Source organism: Cavia porcellus, unplaced genomic scaffold, assembly GCF_034190915.1.
Source record: "Cavia porcellus strain 051 isolate PalLab524CR breed Dunkin Hartley unplaced genomic scaffold, mCavPor4.1 scaffold_15, whole genome shotgun sequence".
Classification (NCBI taxonomy): Eukaryota; Metazoa; Chordata; class Mammalia; order Rodentia; family Caviidae; genus Cavia; species Cavia porcellus.
Genome location: NW_026947498.1, coordinates 59,457,262 through 59,472,111, shown reverse-complemented (window position 1 = coordinate 59,472,111; position 14,850 = coordinate 59,457,262). Strand labels below are relative to the sequence as shown.

General features: G+C 38.6%; 2 protein-coding genes across 7 annotated transcripts in view; both read left to right on the top strand.

The window, feature by feature from the left end:
- Positions 1–7,355, top strand: part of Spice1 (spindle and centriole associated protein 1) — a 54,014-nt gene extending 46,659 nt beyond the window's left edge. For 2 of the 3 annotated variants that reach the window (XM_063224983.1, XM_063224982.1), the window contains exons 14-18: positions 904–1,391; positions 3,575–3,758; positions 4,421–4,523; positions 5,431–5,518; positions 6,644–7,355. In XM_063224983.1, the coding sequence (XP_063081053.1) occupies positions 904–1,391; positions 3,575–3,758; positions 4,421–4,523; positions 5,431–5,518; positions 6,644–6,697 (917 nt within the window). In that variant the 3' untranslated portion in view covers positions 6,698–7,355. The remainder of the gene's footprint in view (positions 1–903; positions 1,392–3,574; positions 3,759–4,420; positions 4,524–5,430; positions 5,519–6,643) is intronic. The other variant, XR_010039431.1, reaches the window with a different exon arrangement.
- Positions 7,356–8,325: 970 nt separating this feature from the next.
- Positions 8,326–14,850, top strand: part of Cfap44 (cilia and flagella associated protein 44) — an 87,762-nt gene continuing 81,237 nt past the window's right edge. For 3 of the 4 annotated variants that reach the window (XM_063224972.1, XM_063224971.1, XM_063224970.1), the window contains exon 1: positions 8,328–8,680. The gene's annotated coding sequence lies outside the window, so the exon portion shown is untranslated. Of the gene's footprint in view, positions 8,681–14,850 lie in introns of all 4 variants that reach the window. The other variant, XM_063224973.1, reaches the window with a different exon arrangement.

Sequence of the window (14,850 nt, the reverse complement as noted above, 5' to 3'; positions counted from 1 at the left end):
GTTTTGAATAAAAACATTAAACTACTTTGCCAGTCTTTAGCTCAAATGATTCATGAATGGCCTTCCGAACTATATAGACCATCACTGACTAGGTTTTTTTTGGATCTCAATTTTCCTATTTTTTTATACAGGAGGATTTTTCTTTAATATCTTTTCTAATTCTCCAATTCTATAATTCATTATTGCCCCTTCAAAGGGCCAGAGAGTTACTAACTCTGGCTAGATTAAAAAAACAATGCTTTCAATTCAGGTTAGATTTTAACTTCTGTTATTTTATTTTACTTGGTCTCAAGCCCACTTTGTTAGCCCAGGCTGGTCTGAAATTTGCAGTGATTCTTCTGCTTTAGTCTCCCAAGTGCTGGGATTATAGGCATGTACTACTACACTCGGTTTTAGATTTTCATTTCTTCAAGTAATTCTTTAAATTTTTTCTGTTGTTAAGAGGCTGTCCTAATCTCTTTTTAAGTATTATAAAATATTTTTCACTGGTGGTAGTAAAGGAGCTTAAAGTTATTTCAAAGAAACAATCACAATAAATATTTTTACTTTGACTGTAAATATACTAAGGATCCATTAAAGCAAGTAATGTCAAGGACTGTTATAAAAATGTTAGCATTTTCAATAGGTTCTACTTTGAAATAATAGCTGCCTATTTTGATTATAGTTTACAGCAGAAATGTCTTTGAATATTCTGAATTGGTGATGTATTTTTTTATGCATTGTGTTTGGAATACACACATGTAAATCATTCAGTGAAACTGAATATGCAAATGAAGATAGAAGATACACAGGGCTCTTCATCAGCATTCAGAAGCCTAATGCTTCTACCATGATGGGCTAATAATGAGACAATTTTATATTATCTCACTTTACTGAAATTTTATATATCTCACTTATCTACAGTATTGAGGAGGACTGTTCAAACTCGTCCTGCTCCACGAATTCTTCCCACTGTGGACATAATTGAGAAGGAACAAAATTGGGAAAAGACTTTACCTATTGATACAGATATTCAGAATTCAAATGAAGAGAATCGACTGTTCACTCAGAGATGGAGAGTCTCTCACATGGGAGAAGATCTGGAGAACAAAACCCAGACACCTTTTGTTGACCTTGCACAGCCCCCGTGCAGTTCCCAACCCAGTGTTCAACAGATGAGAAATCCTGCACTGTCAGAAGATCTGCTGGTACTAGGAGATGGGCAGCAGCTTAGAACAAGCGAGTCATCCGTCCAAAGAAAGGACATAATGGCGCGGATTGCTGAGTTGACACTGCAGAATTCAGCCATCAAGGCACGTCTGAGTAAAACTGATGTGTCAGGAGGAGAGCAAGGTGATGGGCTGAACATACAGGAGTTGAACAAACAAGAAGGTGCCAATGACACGACTGCTGTGAGTACCAGTTAAGGATCAACTAGGGACAGACAGGAATTTAAGTTTGGGCATCTGAAGAGACGTCTTTGCAGAAATGATAGCTTTAAGGCTGCCACTAGATGGCTTATGCCTTGGCATGTCTTCATCACCAACGTAGGTAAAAATTACTTATTAGTTTACATTGCATATACAATAAGAAGACAATACGAAAGAAAAAAATATGTGTGAGGAAAACAGGACTAAGACAATGTGTGTAGAAAAGCTAAGATTAAATTAGGAATGAAGTTTTAAGTAATCTAGGTATGATGGTACATACCTATAATTCGAGCACATACCTATAATTCGACTGAGGCAGGAGGGTTGGTGTGAGTTCCCGGCCATCGTCCTGGGCTACATGAGTTTGAGGCCAGTTTGCTGAAAAAAATAAAAAGCTCTAAGTAACCTGCATAATAAACAACTACATTTTAGTCAAAAGTATTTTTCCTCTTGAAGTGGATCATACAAGAACAATTGACCCTTAACTCATGAACAGTTTACCTTTTAGAACACAGAATGCATTTTCCTTAGAAACAGTTCTTCAGAAAGGATCATTAAAATCAGATTTTAAAGTACATAGGAATCATCTGAAGATCTTTGTCTAAAACATGTCTCCAAGTCTTGGGTAGGACCTGTGAATTTCTAATAAGTTTTCAAATGATGCTTGTTTCTGAGGGCCACATTTTAAGTAGCAACAATCTGCTACAGTACCTGAATAAGCTTTGTGGGCTAATGTGGTAAATTAAACCTTCATTTCATCGTTGGAAGAAAAGGGATTCCAGGTTCCAAAGAGAGTGTGTCTAACATGCTGCCTCAGGCAGACCCTAATGATAGGAGGCACTTTCTTTTGCACTCTTCTTGAGCCAGGGGGCTCCTTTGAGGATTCCAAAAGGGAACAGTGCAATGTTCAGAGTGGGAAGGAGCTGGGGAGCCTCACCTTGGAATAGACACATTTGAGGTGGCTGTGTCCGTAAGAGCTGCTAAAGTAATAAATTCGAGTTTCACTGAGGACCATTGAGGGAGGGAGGGAGGAATTATTTTGTTTGTGAAATTATTTACCCCGAATGCAGACTCCTTGAAATTGCTGGGTAAATGATGGGCAGTATCTGTTAGCACTGGTTCACAGGGAACACGCACAGTGGCATCCAGTCACAGAATGGTAGAGGGGCTGGTGGCGGAGGAGCCAGGAATATAGGGCAGCTCTGTGGATACGGCTCGAAGTATGAACTGCTGCACTTTTTAAGTCACTATAAGACACTTATGTTTGCAGTTCTGAAGATTGTTTGAAACAGGTAACTCTTAGATTAAAAAAAAAACACAGTTAAATGTTAAGAATGTGTCCTTTGCTAATTAGTATATGCATCAGTCTAGAAAGGATAATCTAACATTTCTGTCCTCACCATCCTCTCATTTTAGTTGAAAATATAGACTGATCTTTAATTCATAGTTTTGCTTATTTAAAAAAAACTAGTAAGTATGAGCTATAATTAATTTCTGTTAGGAACTGGTTTTTTGTTTTCCCCAAAGGGACATATTTAACTCAATGAAATTATTGACATAAATACATTTTTCTTGGGAATTTTTCACATTAAATTTATGCTCCTGGGGGAGCTGTTTTTTACTCTTGTGTCCCATATTCCTCTCCAATTGCAGCAACTTTTGAATATGATTATCTTAGGCTAAGTGTGGCCTGGAGAGGCTGACACATCATCAGAGGGGGTGACAAGGTTCTCAGACGCTTTGCCAAATAACTCATGGTGCCTGTTTGAAGATTGTAACTATGGAAACACCTGTTTTAAATGCTTCTTTGTAATCTGTCCAACTTCAGATCTGTCATTAATAGGCGTGTGGCAGTTAGCTCAGTAGAAGTCACCTCATTGTTCCTGAGCTCTTTTGTGCAGCTCCATAAATGCTAAGCAATGTAGGTAATGCTGTGTCCCAGACTGTGCGCCTAAACTTACCGCAGTGTGGAGCAGCAGAAGAATCAAGTGTCCTTTTACTTTAGCCCTAATTCTTCAATTAAAAAATCTGTATTATTTGCCCACTATTTGCATTTGCTTATAACAAGGAGTATGACTATGAATTCTCTGGCACCTAGTAAAAAAGGCAAACTTGAATGCTATTTTTTTCCAATGTTGAATTTATGCCCTTATTCCCTTCCAAAGACTTTTCCAGCCGCACAGTCTGCAGCCCGAAGCAGCATGGAGGAACGGATTGCAGAGCTGAATCGACAGAGTATGGAGGCTCGTGGAAAACTATTACAGTTGCTAGAGCAACAGAAACTTGTTGGCCTGCATCTTTCCTCTCCACCGGTATCACTTGTTCATTCGCCCCTCAGAGCATGGACTGGTTGGTCACAAATTCATGATTTAAAAACTAGAAATATGGAGGTTTTCACTTTAAATTTTGCAAGTTCATGATAGTCTACTCTTAGGGTGTGTTAAATTTTAAGTGAAATGACAGAAATAAAAGCATTTTGTTAACCTTACAGCATTATCCAGGCAAAAAATGCTATCTTTAATTACAAAATTATTCTTAAGAATGACCTGCTTAATGCTTTGACTGCAATTGGCCCTGACATGATCTCATATAAACATACTAGAGACTGGTGTTGGTTGTCTGGCCCCAGTGTGAACACTGGAGCACTCAAAACCGTATGGCAGGAATGTGGTAGTGATCTGCAGTGAGAGTTTTTACCTGGTAGGAATTAAACCTTTTTGGAAAAAGATCTCAAATTCTTTAGGGTAGTCTCTTAACTTCTGATTTTTACTTCCAGATCTGACGTGCCAGCACTTGTCTGAAGTTTCTGGCTCTCTATGAACTGCAGGCCACTGAACTGACACTAGTACTAACGTTACACAGTTCATTTTTCAGAAAAATCCTGAAATTGTGTCTGTGGGTCATAAATGATAATAATACTGAAAAAAACCCACACTTGTAAAATAAGATTGAAATTCAATAAAATTTTATCGTATTGTCAGGTAATAAAACTACTTTTTTTCATATTTTAGAAGGAGGAAAGCAGACCACCGACGCAGGTGTACCGGGAGCAGAGGTCCCAGAAAGCACAAGAGGCAACGCTGTCTTGCCTATCAGTGGGACAAATGCAAGAAGGTGGGCTGCAGTGTGTGCAGCTCCTTGAAAAATGAAGGATGTGGTGTGGGTTTTATTCTCCTTGTAGTAAAAGGATGTGCATAATATCTGACTTAAAGTCAGAAAGACTCATAAAGAGAAAATAGTTGGAGAGGAGAACTTGGGGAGTAAGATGAGGGAAGAATACGGTTAAGGAGAAGATTATGGGCTGGCTACTGAAAATAAAAGTGGGCTAACCCCACACATGTAGAGAATTTATGAGTTACCAAATAGGCTGTAATACACGACAAGACGGGTAAATAGACTGGTAGTGTTCCTTTACAGCTGGTGAACTGCGGTTCACGGAGCTGAGTGATTTGCAGTGGGTCACGTGGTGACACTACAGCTGCAGCTGGCTTCTGTGTCTGCGCTGCATCCGCACGTGTATTGCACTGCTCTAGTTCCGTTCCTTTTCTACTGTCCTACCACCGCGTACCCACTTCCCCTGTAACATCAGCAGCTTATCTGTATGATATGGTAGTGGCGGGCACATTTGTCAGGATCCACAGAGTGTATCACATAAAGAGTGAACCCTAGTGTAAGGCATGAACTTTACTTAATGTATTAATACTGCATCATCGTTCGTAACAGGTGTGTCACACTAATGCAAGATGTGAATTAGGAGAACTGTTAGGGTGCAGGTGCAGGGACATGGGAAGTGTGTGAACTTCCCACTTAGTCTTTCTGTAAACCCAAAACTGCTCTAAAAAATAAATTGGTGGTGGTGGGGTAGGTGGGCGAAATCGTGTTACAAATAATTTTCCTAATTTGGATCTAAGTCAGCCATTCTTTTTCAAGGATTTGCCAGTATTAACAATTGTCATTGCTTCCATACTTTGTAAAGACTAATAATAGCTCATTTTTATTTCCTTTTTATTCTCATAAATAGATCTTCAGGAGCCACTAGTAATTCTTGCTCTCCCTTAAATGCCACCGCAGGAAGTGGGCGACTCACACCTATTAATCCAAGAGCAAAGGTACATTATAAAATGTAATTGTGAAATGTGTGTAGGGTCATGAGGGTAAGGATAGAAGGTGATTGATTTTAGTGATTTCCATCTTTAACTATTATTCCTGGTATCCTAAAATCTTCAGAAAAATACTATAATTCATTTTCATTAGAAAAAACAAGTCATCTAGTTCTGTTTTCTAGAGTAACTAAAAAATAAGGTAAAATTCAGTAGGATTTTAAGTCTTTTAAGATTGGACATTACTGGTTTCATGCAAGGCTTTCAAAAACCGTTGTAGGACATACAGGTGTACCCTAAAGGGGGTGCAGGGTACCGAGATGGTGGTTTCCCTAGCCTTGCTGTGACTAGTTGGAGTGGGGGACAACTAGAGCCTGGTGTCCAGGGATTTTATCCCAGTGTCTCAGGTTATGGCACAGAGCGTAAACAAATGTCTCATTTATTCTTCATGTTACCTATTGTATGTTACATTGTTGCAAGAATGTAATAAGCATTTCAGAGTGTATCCAAAATTTTACAGAAGGCATTTTTATTTTAATTTTTTTGTAAAAAAATAATAGTTCTTTTTAATGTTTTGTCATAGGAAATTGTGAAGATACCTTGAAAATCGTAAAACCACTTTTGGTAGGCCCAAACCAACAACTGATGGGGAGGAAGCTTTGCTAGTCTTACCACTGACCTCTGTCATTAGATCAGAGTGGGCATTTGTAGCCCAAATGAGAGGCTTCGCTGTTCCCATTTGTCTAGCACTAGATTTGACCTTTGCTATTTCTTATATTCTACAAAGGCTTGCAAATTAGCTATTTTATATAATTTACCACTTGTCCCCGTCACTTAGTAACATTTAATTTACTAAGATCAAGTAATTTCTTTTTATCATTTTAAAAAGTTGTACTTTTAAAACACTGGATTTGTCCATTTTAAAAGAAAGTAGGACTGCTCAATCAATTAGGGGATCTGTTGAGTAGGTAATCAGTTACTTGTTTCTATGTCTGTTAGACAAGAAACATTACCCCTCCCATTCAGTGACACAAGATGACTTTGTTGTATACTTTGTATAAATGATCTATAAATGTTGAGTAGTTTCATGTTTCTGGTTATCTTCTAACTCCTTTCTGCATCTTTGTTCAACAGATTGAAAAGCAAAATGAAGAAGGCTGGTTTGCTCTTTCTACCCACATGTCCTAAATGAAGCTGACGTCACCCTTTGGAGAATTCATTCTGGATACTTTATTGTTGACTGTACACTCTGTACACGCCCCTCTTTCTGCTCAGGCTTTCAATTTTGTTAGTCTTTCTTCAGATAAAACCTACAAAGATCCTGTGAATTAATACTAATGGAACAGAGAAAAAAAGCCATTTTTTTTTAGCCTTTTCAAATAGGTTTTCAAAAACCAACCAGTTCTCCCTATGAATAAAATTTGGCTGTAGGGAAATTAAAGTTTTAAATTCTAATAATTTCTAAAATATTTTAAAGTTGTTTTTTTAGGTAGCACAATTTTACCTTCATCATCATTATTCAGGTTTTTTGTTCAGTGCATCTTAAATGTGGATCTATTTCATTTTTTCCTGAAGGACTAAAATGTTTTGCGTGTGCTTGCAATAAAATACCTCTGTGTGGTTAGTCTAGTTTTCAGAAAAATGTAATACCTTTGGCTTCTTCTCTGTAGGGAAATTACTGCTGTCCAAGTAGAATGTACAGCTTTAAAAATTGGGTGTGGGAATGTTTATATTTGCTTAAGTTAAGAATGATTGTGTAAATTCTAAGAATCTTGATTTAGTTTTGAAATGTGAAATACCAAGACTGATAATGTGCATCAAATAAAGAATGATCATAGAACTCAAATGTCTAAATGTAATAAATGATTTTGTGGTATATTTAGTGTTTGAAACAATTCCTTGAATACAAAACATTTCTATCAGTTTTCCCAGTTCACAGTCTAAGCAGATTGTAAAGACAGGTTTTTCTTTTAGGCATCTGTTTCGTTCACAAATGTTGGTTTCTATTTTCCAATTGCTTTTTGAATGATCTCTGACCCTTGACTCTTAGGAGTTTTCAGCTTGAGGGGGTGTGGAAGGGCAGGGGCGTCCCAGGGAGCTTCTCTTATGCCACCTTCCTCTCCTCTGGAGTTGTGAGTCACTGGCCTAGAGATAATTTCCTTTTAGCATTGCTGATTTATTAATGTTATTTTGCATTATGGGAGATTCTTCAATCTATATTGCAGTTTTACCTCTTGAAACTTGATATTTAATAAATTCTATCCCTGTGTATGATACAAAAAATTTTTAGTGTTACTCCTTATCAGAATCTCAAGGTACCTACTTGTTTTACGAATGCATTCTGTTTGAGAAGTATTTTCCTTCAGGTTTTTCAGCTGATTAGTTCCTTATTTTCCCCAACCCCAGTGCTTTGAACTTCAAAATCCATTACAATTAACTGGGAGAGCTTTTAAATACCAAATGACCCCGAGGGCTCAGCCTGTATTTTGTGTGTTAGTCTCTCTTCAGATAAAACCTACAAAGATCCTGTGAATGCAGAGAAAAAAAGCCATTTTTTTAGCCATTTTTTTTAGCCATTTAGCTGTGTGTACCCAGCGTCCTGCAATACAGAAGCCCACAACCTACAATCTTATTTACGCTTTAAAAGCTGGCAGAGATACTAAAGTTTAAAACCAACCAACCAACAACAAAAACCCACTACACCCTCTCCCCCACGTTCCACCCCGGGTTTTATCTTTGTGCAGTTGGTGCTGCTGACAGGCTACTTTTTATCACGAGAACCCCCACCCCCGTCTTTTAAATGTCCTTGACAAACAATACTTGCCTAGGAGCTTTGGATTTCAAGTTAAAACTTCCCAACGCAAGACCGCTCGTGCAATCTGACCCGGGCCCCTCCACACCACTTGAGAATGTTAGGCAAGTACAGATGTCATTTAACTATCAACGCAGCGTCCTTCAGCAGATGATGAACGCACAGAACCCTGGCTGTTTCGGGTTTGTTCTGGACCGCGGCATCAGGATCCAGGACACTCTGCTCCGGAGCTAACGCTGGCGCTGGACTGCGCATGCGCTGCAGGCCCGGCTTGTCTCCGCCCACCAGGAGCCTCAGTTTCCGTGGCGACCGCGGTAAACTAGGTGTCCGGAGCTGCAAACTTAAGACTGCTATCTCGGGTAAGTTTAGGCTCCTACAGCTGGGCTCTCCCCCTAATTCTGTTAGTGACTCAGCAGTGGAACCCGCTAGGACTGAACGAACCAGTATTCTCCAGGTATCTTTGTTCTCCTTAAGGTAGTGAACAAACATCCCAGGTGACCAATTGAGAATAGTTATTGCAGGCACAGTTCCTGCCTGCAAAGATTTGCAGTGTGATCCAGGTAGGCAGAAGTGTGTCCTGGGTCGGCCTGAGAGCCAGTACTCTGGGGGAGTCTGGTGAGAAAGTGCTTGGGCTCTGAGGTCAGTGAAGTCCCCATTCCCCATACGCAGCTGAGTACCACGCTTGGCAGATTGGGTCCTCAGCACTTACTTCCTCTCCACTATAAAGGAGGACAGCAGTGCTTACCTCGAGTTCAGACTGTAATTAAGCAGGATAATTCAGATCGAGTGCTTAATGCATAGAGGGAATCAGTATTCAAAGAGTAGCATACAGGTGCTCAGTGTTCTCAGTCAAACATGCTTCGTTCTGTGTACCCAGCTGGCTAAAACTTTTGACTGGCAAGTGCTAAAGAGGGACTAGAACAGAGAGGGAGAGGAGATGAACTACAAAAACCTACCAGCCCTAAGACGAAAGACTTCAATGCCATGCCAAATAATGGTGTAAAAACTCAGTTATTTGAGTTTCTATTTGATGGAAACGAAGAGCCATTAAAGTAGAGTGGCATGTTAAAAATGTTCCAGAAATACAAAAAGCAGGGTGGAAAGTGACTCTGATAATGGCTGAGGTTGGACACAAAAAAATCAATTACAAATGGTGACAGTGGGACCAGGTAAGAGGGGACACATTAAAAGAATTTAATAACTGAATACTTGGTAACAGATCTTGGAAATCAGCTGCTTAAGTTGGGTGAGAGGGAAGGATTCAACGAATAATTGCTTTCTCATCTGTAAAATTTCATAATTATAATTATGATAGTATATTATACAATGTTTTAAAAATATATGTGTAGAATTTCTTAAAACTTGCTTCACACATGGTAAGCATTTAGAAAACATACACTATTCTTATTTTTCTCCAGTTTGCAAAGTCAAACTGAGTTTTAAAACTACAGCCCAATGATTAAGAAAGTTGGCCATAGATTAACAAACAACCCTGAGAGTCCCGCCTAGCTAGGAGAGCTGTGTAAGATGGGATATGGTGAGGAAGGTACAAACAGACATGAACCTTTACATAGAACACCCCAAGATTACACCAGAGGACTCTTACAACTAATGAGCAGCTTTAGCAAAATAGTAGGATACAAAATAGACACACAAAGATGAGTAATATTTCTGTATACCAATGATGAAACTAACAAAAGAAGAAAAAACGGGCCAACAATCACATTCACAGTAGCTTCAAAAAACTTAAATACTTAGGAATTAATCTAAGAAAGTAAAAGCCTCTATAATGAAAACTATAGTACTCCAAAAAATAAAGATTGAGGAGGGCATAGTCAAGTGGCCCTAGCACCAAAAAGTGATATGTAAATTTAATGCAATTCCAATCAAATTACCAACAACATTCTTTAGAAAACTAGAAAAAGGAAAAAAATGTATGTGGAACCAAAACATACCTAGACTAGCCAAAGTAATTGTTATTGTTTAGATCTAAAATGTCTCCAAAGGCCTCATGTGCTCACAGACAAGGCTTTTGGAAGAGGATTAGACCACAAGGGTGCTGTAGTTAACTTGCTGTTAGGAAGTGGGTTCTGGCTAGAGGAGGTGGGTCACTGGGGGCCTGACCTGGATGGCGGATTTCCCTTCCTGCTCCTCCCTTCGTTTTCTCTACTTCTTGGCCTCCATAATGTGAGCAGCTTTCATCTTCTCAGGTCTCTTCTCTATTCCACTGACCATGCAATGGTTGAGACTTCTAAAATTATAAGCTAAAATCAACTTCTCCATTAAGTTGTGGGTAGCATGTATTGTGTCTCAGTGATAAGAAAGTGACTAAGTCAGCAGGCCTGAGCAAAAAGAGCAAAGTAGGAGGCACTATAGTCCTGGATTTTAACTTATGCTATAAAGCTATAATAAGAAAAAGAACAAGATGCTAGCACAAAAACTGACCTGTTGACCAATGGATTAGAGATGAGATTGTAGAAACAATGCCATGCACCTTCAGGCCTATGAATTTTGACAAAAGGGCTGAGAACATATGCTGGTGAAAAGATAGTCTCTTTAACAAATGGTACTGGGAAAACTGGTTATCCACATGCAGAAGAATGACTCTAGACCTGTATCTCTTGTACTCAACTCCAAATGGATCACAGAGCTACATAAAAACAAAAACATTACATCTTCTGGAAGATAAAATTGGTAAAACTCAAGCTGGGGCTGTAACTCAGCAGCACAATGCCTGGCTGGCAGGCATGAGTACCCCTCCCAAAAAAGGTAAAACTCTTAAAGACTGGGGGATAGGCAAGGACTTTCTGAATAGGGTCCCAGGTGCACAAGAAAGAATACCAAGAATCAACAAATGGTATCACATCAAAGTAAAAGGCTTCATCACAGCAAAGAAAACTACCAACAAAGTGAAAAGACAACCTACAGAATGGAAAAAATGTTGCCACTTACTCCTCAAATATATAAAGAACTAAAAAAATTAGACCCTCCCAATCAAAAATGAGTAATTGAAAAGAATATGTGTATCTCAAAAAAAGAAAAACAGATGGTAAATAATTATATGAAAAAAATGTTCAATGTGTCTGGTTACTAGGGAAAAGCAAATTGAAGCAACACTGAGATTCCATCTTTCTTCAGTAAGAATGGTTATCATCAAGGACTCAAAAACAATAAATGTTGGCAAGGTGTGGAAAAAAGAAACCCTTCTACACTATTGGTGGTACTGCAAACTAGTACAACCCTTGTGAAAATCAATATAGAGGTTCCTCAAAAACTAATACTAGAAATTCCATTTGACCCAGCTATTCCTCTTCTAGGTATGTTCCCAAGACAGTTAAAGACATGATATACACTGCGGCATGCACATCTATTTAAGTAGTACCATTCATAGTAGCTAAATCTTGGAAGTGGCCTGTGTGCCCATCGACGATGAATGGATAAAGAAAATGTGGTATTTATATTCAGTGGAGTACGATTCAGCCTCAGCGGAGTGATTTACAGGAAAATAGATGATTCTTGAGATTACAAGAAGTGAAATAAATTAGATATAGAAGGTTAAATATCACGTGATTTATATGCAAAACCTAAAATATAATTTAAATAACAAAAATGACGGGAAACAAGGAGGTAGATTTTGTGGAAGTGACAAGGGGAATTAGGGAAGGAAAACAGTTGGGCAGGGATAATGAGGAGTAAAAATGATCAAGCTGAGATTTTGTGTATGTAATAATTCCCCCAGTATGAATGGAATTATCATGTGTTATAAACATATACTGATAAGAAGAAAAAAAACGGGCGATGCAAATGAGGTTAGTCATTTGAGTTGGCTATAGAGTGGTTGTAAATATATGATACACCTGTCTGCTTCCTGCCTGCAAGGAATCCAGTGAATGTCCTCAGCACGTGGAGTGATTGGGTGAAGTGACATTTCCTTCCTTCTGGAAAGTGTCCAGACCCTACCAAGAGATACAGAATTGAAAGGCACAGTTGAAGCCCTGGAAATGAACTTGCCAAGTTATTTTGATAGGAAGAAATTAGAATCATGCGCTTGAGGAGAGACTGGTGTTCTTCAAGCTGAGAAAGGAGATGTGGGGAGAAATGAGAACTACATACTGTTGGGGAGCCCTGCAGTGAGCCTCCAACCTCCTGCCAGGTGTTAAGGCACACAGTGAGAGAGAAAATGACAGTATAGGGACTCTGGGGTGACTATATTATTCATGAGCAATAAAAGACCATGAGGCAGCCAGAACCTCGGTATTTATTGATTGAGGGGGAGATTATTGGATGACTCAAAAGGGTACTGGTAATTTTATGCTAAGAAGGATCTTGCCCTGGAGTATCTTTTAATCTTAATGGGTTAGAAAGGATGGCCCATCCCTAAAGAGATAATGGAAAATCTCAAAAGAGCAATACCCATAGTCCCAAACCTCCATTCATACCTTAAGAAAATATGCAAAATTAGTCACTGTGAATTGTGGTCCCCAAAAACTTACAGTTATTTGAGTGGCTGTAAGTGCATGTAAAAACTTATTCTGTGTGTTTGCAGAAGAATAAAGGCCAAATGGATCTAAGCTGCACAGATTTCACCTTAAAGTATACTTAGAACTAGGGCTGAGCACTGACAGAACATGCTCACCCTAATTGAAAGTATTTAAATTTGCCATAAACTGTTCTGAAAGCTTTACTGTATTGACTCTCTAAAATTCAACCTTATAACATAGGTGCTGCATTTTAAGATGAAGTTTAATATATCTAACACTGCACATCTAGGATTTGAATCCAGTCACAGCAACTCAGTAGCTAATACTCTCAGCCTGTCCACCTGTCCAGCACCCTAAAATGCATTTCTAGTGGAGTCTCAGTGTGTTGCCCGGGCTGGTCTTGAACATTTTCAGTCTTGATCCTCCTGTTTCAGCCTCTCAAGTAGCTGAGACTTTAAGAACACATCACCATAGCCAGCTCTTGATCATATTTAATTGAGGCTGCTGTATATTAAAAAGAATTATCTGGTAGTAATAATAAAAACAACTATCATTTCTGACTACCTACTATGTGTTTCATAGTTCTTAACATTAGCTCATATGCTTGCCTACACAAAAGTATTGCCTAGGGAGTAAGACTGTTTTAATGATATTTAAAAAAATTTTTTTAAGTGATTCCAAAGTGCAGTCAAAGTTGAGAATGACAGATACAAGATATCTCATTTACTATTTACAACTGTACCAGACAGCAATATCACCCTCATTTCATGTATAAAAGGACTAAGATGTTAAGAAATTTATGTCTTGGTCAAGCTGGGAGGTCAAGCCAAGTCTCTTTGACTCCAAAGCTTTACCAGGTTACAATGCAGTTTCCAGTCTAACTGACATAAACAACACCGCTAAAACAAAAGCAAACAAAGATCATTAGTTCCATCACTAATCTCCAGGAGCACTGGAGTTTCTTGCACCTGACCTGCTACACTGATTTTTGCAGATTCTTCAGTAATCTTTCATTACCCAGAAAAGCTAAAAAAATAATAGGCCTCAGCATTTATTGTCCAGTACTGCCAGTTTGGAACACTGGGAAGATTTCTTGCACACCACATGCACCCTGATATTAACTGGTGTGTGACATTGAAGCTTATTGCACAGTACTGTTAGTGATTGGAGAAATGAACTGTTTATTTTAGAAAAAAATTAAAGTGTGGTGCTTTTGTCTTGACATCAAGTTACATTTTGTTGTTATCCACTCCTTTGTTTATAGAGTGCTTAGTTAATCATAATTGTTTCTTTTACTCACCTTATGATTATCTTATAAATAAATTCATTAGATCTTATGGGCTATTTTTATGAGACTTCAGATTGTATTCAGTTATAGTGTGTTAAAATAAATGCATTTACTAAAAGAGGCTAAGAGGTAGAAAGTGATCTCATGAAGCTTTTGGTATGAGACAAGCAGGAAGGAAACCTATGAGTTTCAAACTATTGAGAGATGTCTGGCCCATCCAACTTTTGGGTTTAAAGAGGGCCATAGACCAGGGAATGCAGTGACCACTCGAACAATAGGAGGACTCTTGTACAACAGCCAGTGAAAAGACATGGGCCTCCATCCTACACCCACACAGAGCTGAATTCTACCAGCAACCTGAGTCAGCCCAGAATGAGATTTTTCCTCAGAGCCTCCAGAAACAAAGTATCATTGCTATCACCTGACTCCAACTTTTAAGACTCTTAGAGGAAAAGAGCGACACTGACTGACACTGGGCCTGGACTTTTGACCAGTAAAACAGACAATACAAAGGGTGTTTCTTAAGCTGCCAAACTCCTGGTAATTTGTATGACAACAGTATAAAACTAAAATGTTATTTATTGTGTAGAGTTACTACAACTCAATGGATTAAATTTTTTCATTTAGTTCTCGGTTGATTCCCAGCAACAAAATATCACTTCAGTTTGGTTGGCAAATCCAGCAACCCCTTCTCTTCACTTATTTGGGGTCTACATCGTGGTGTTTTACAAAGTGGTTTCATTCCCTTCCAATATCTTAA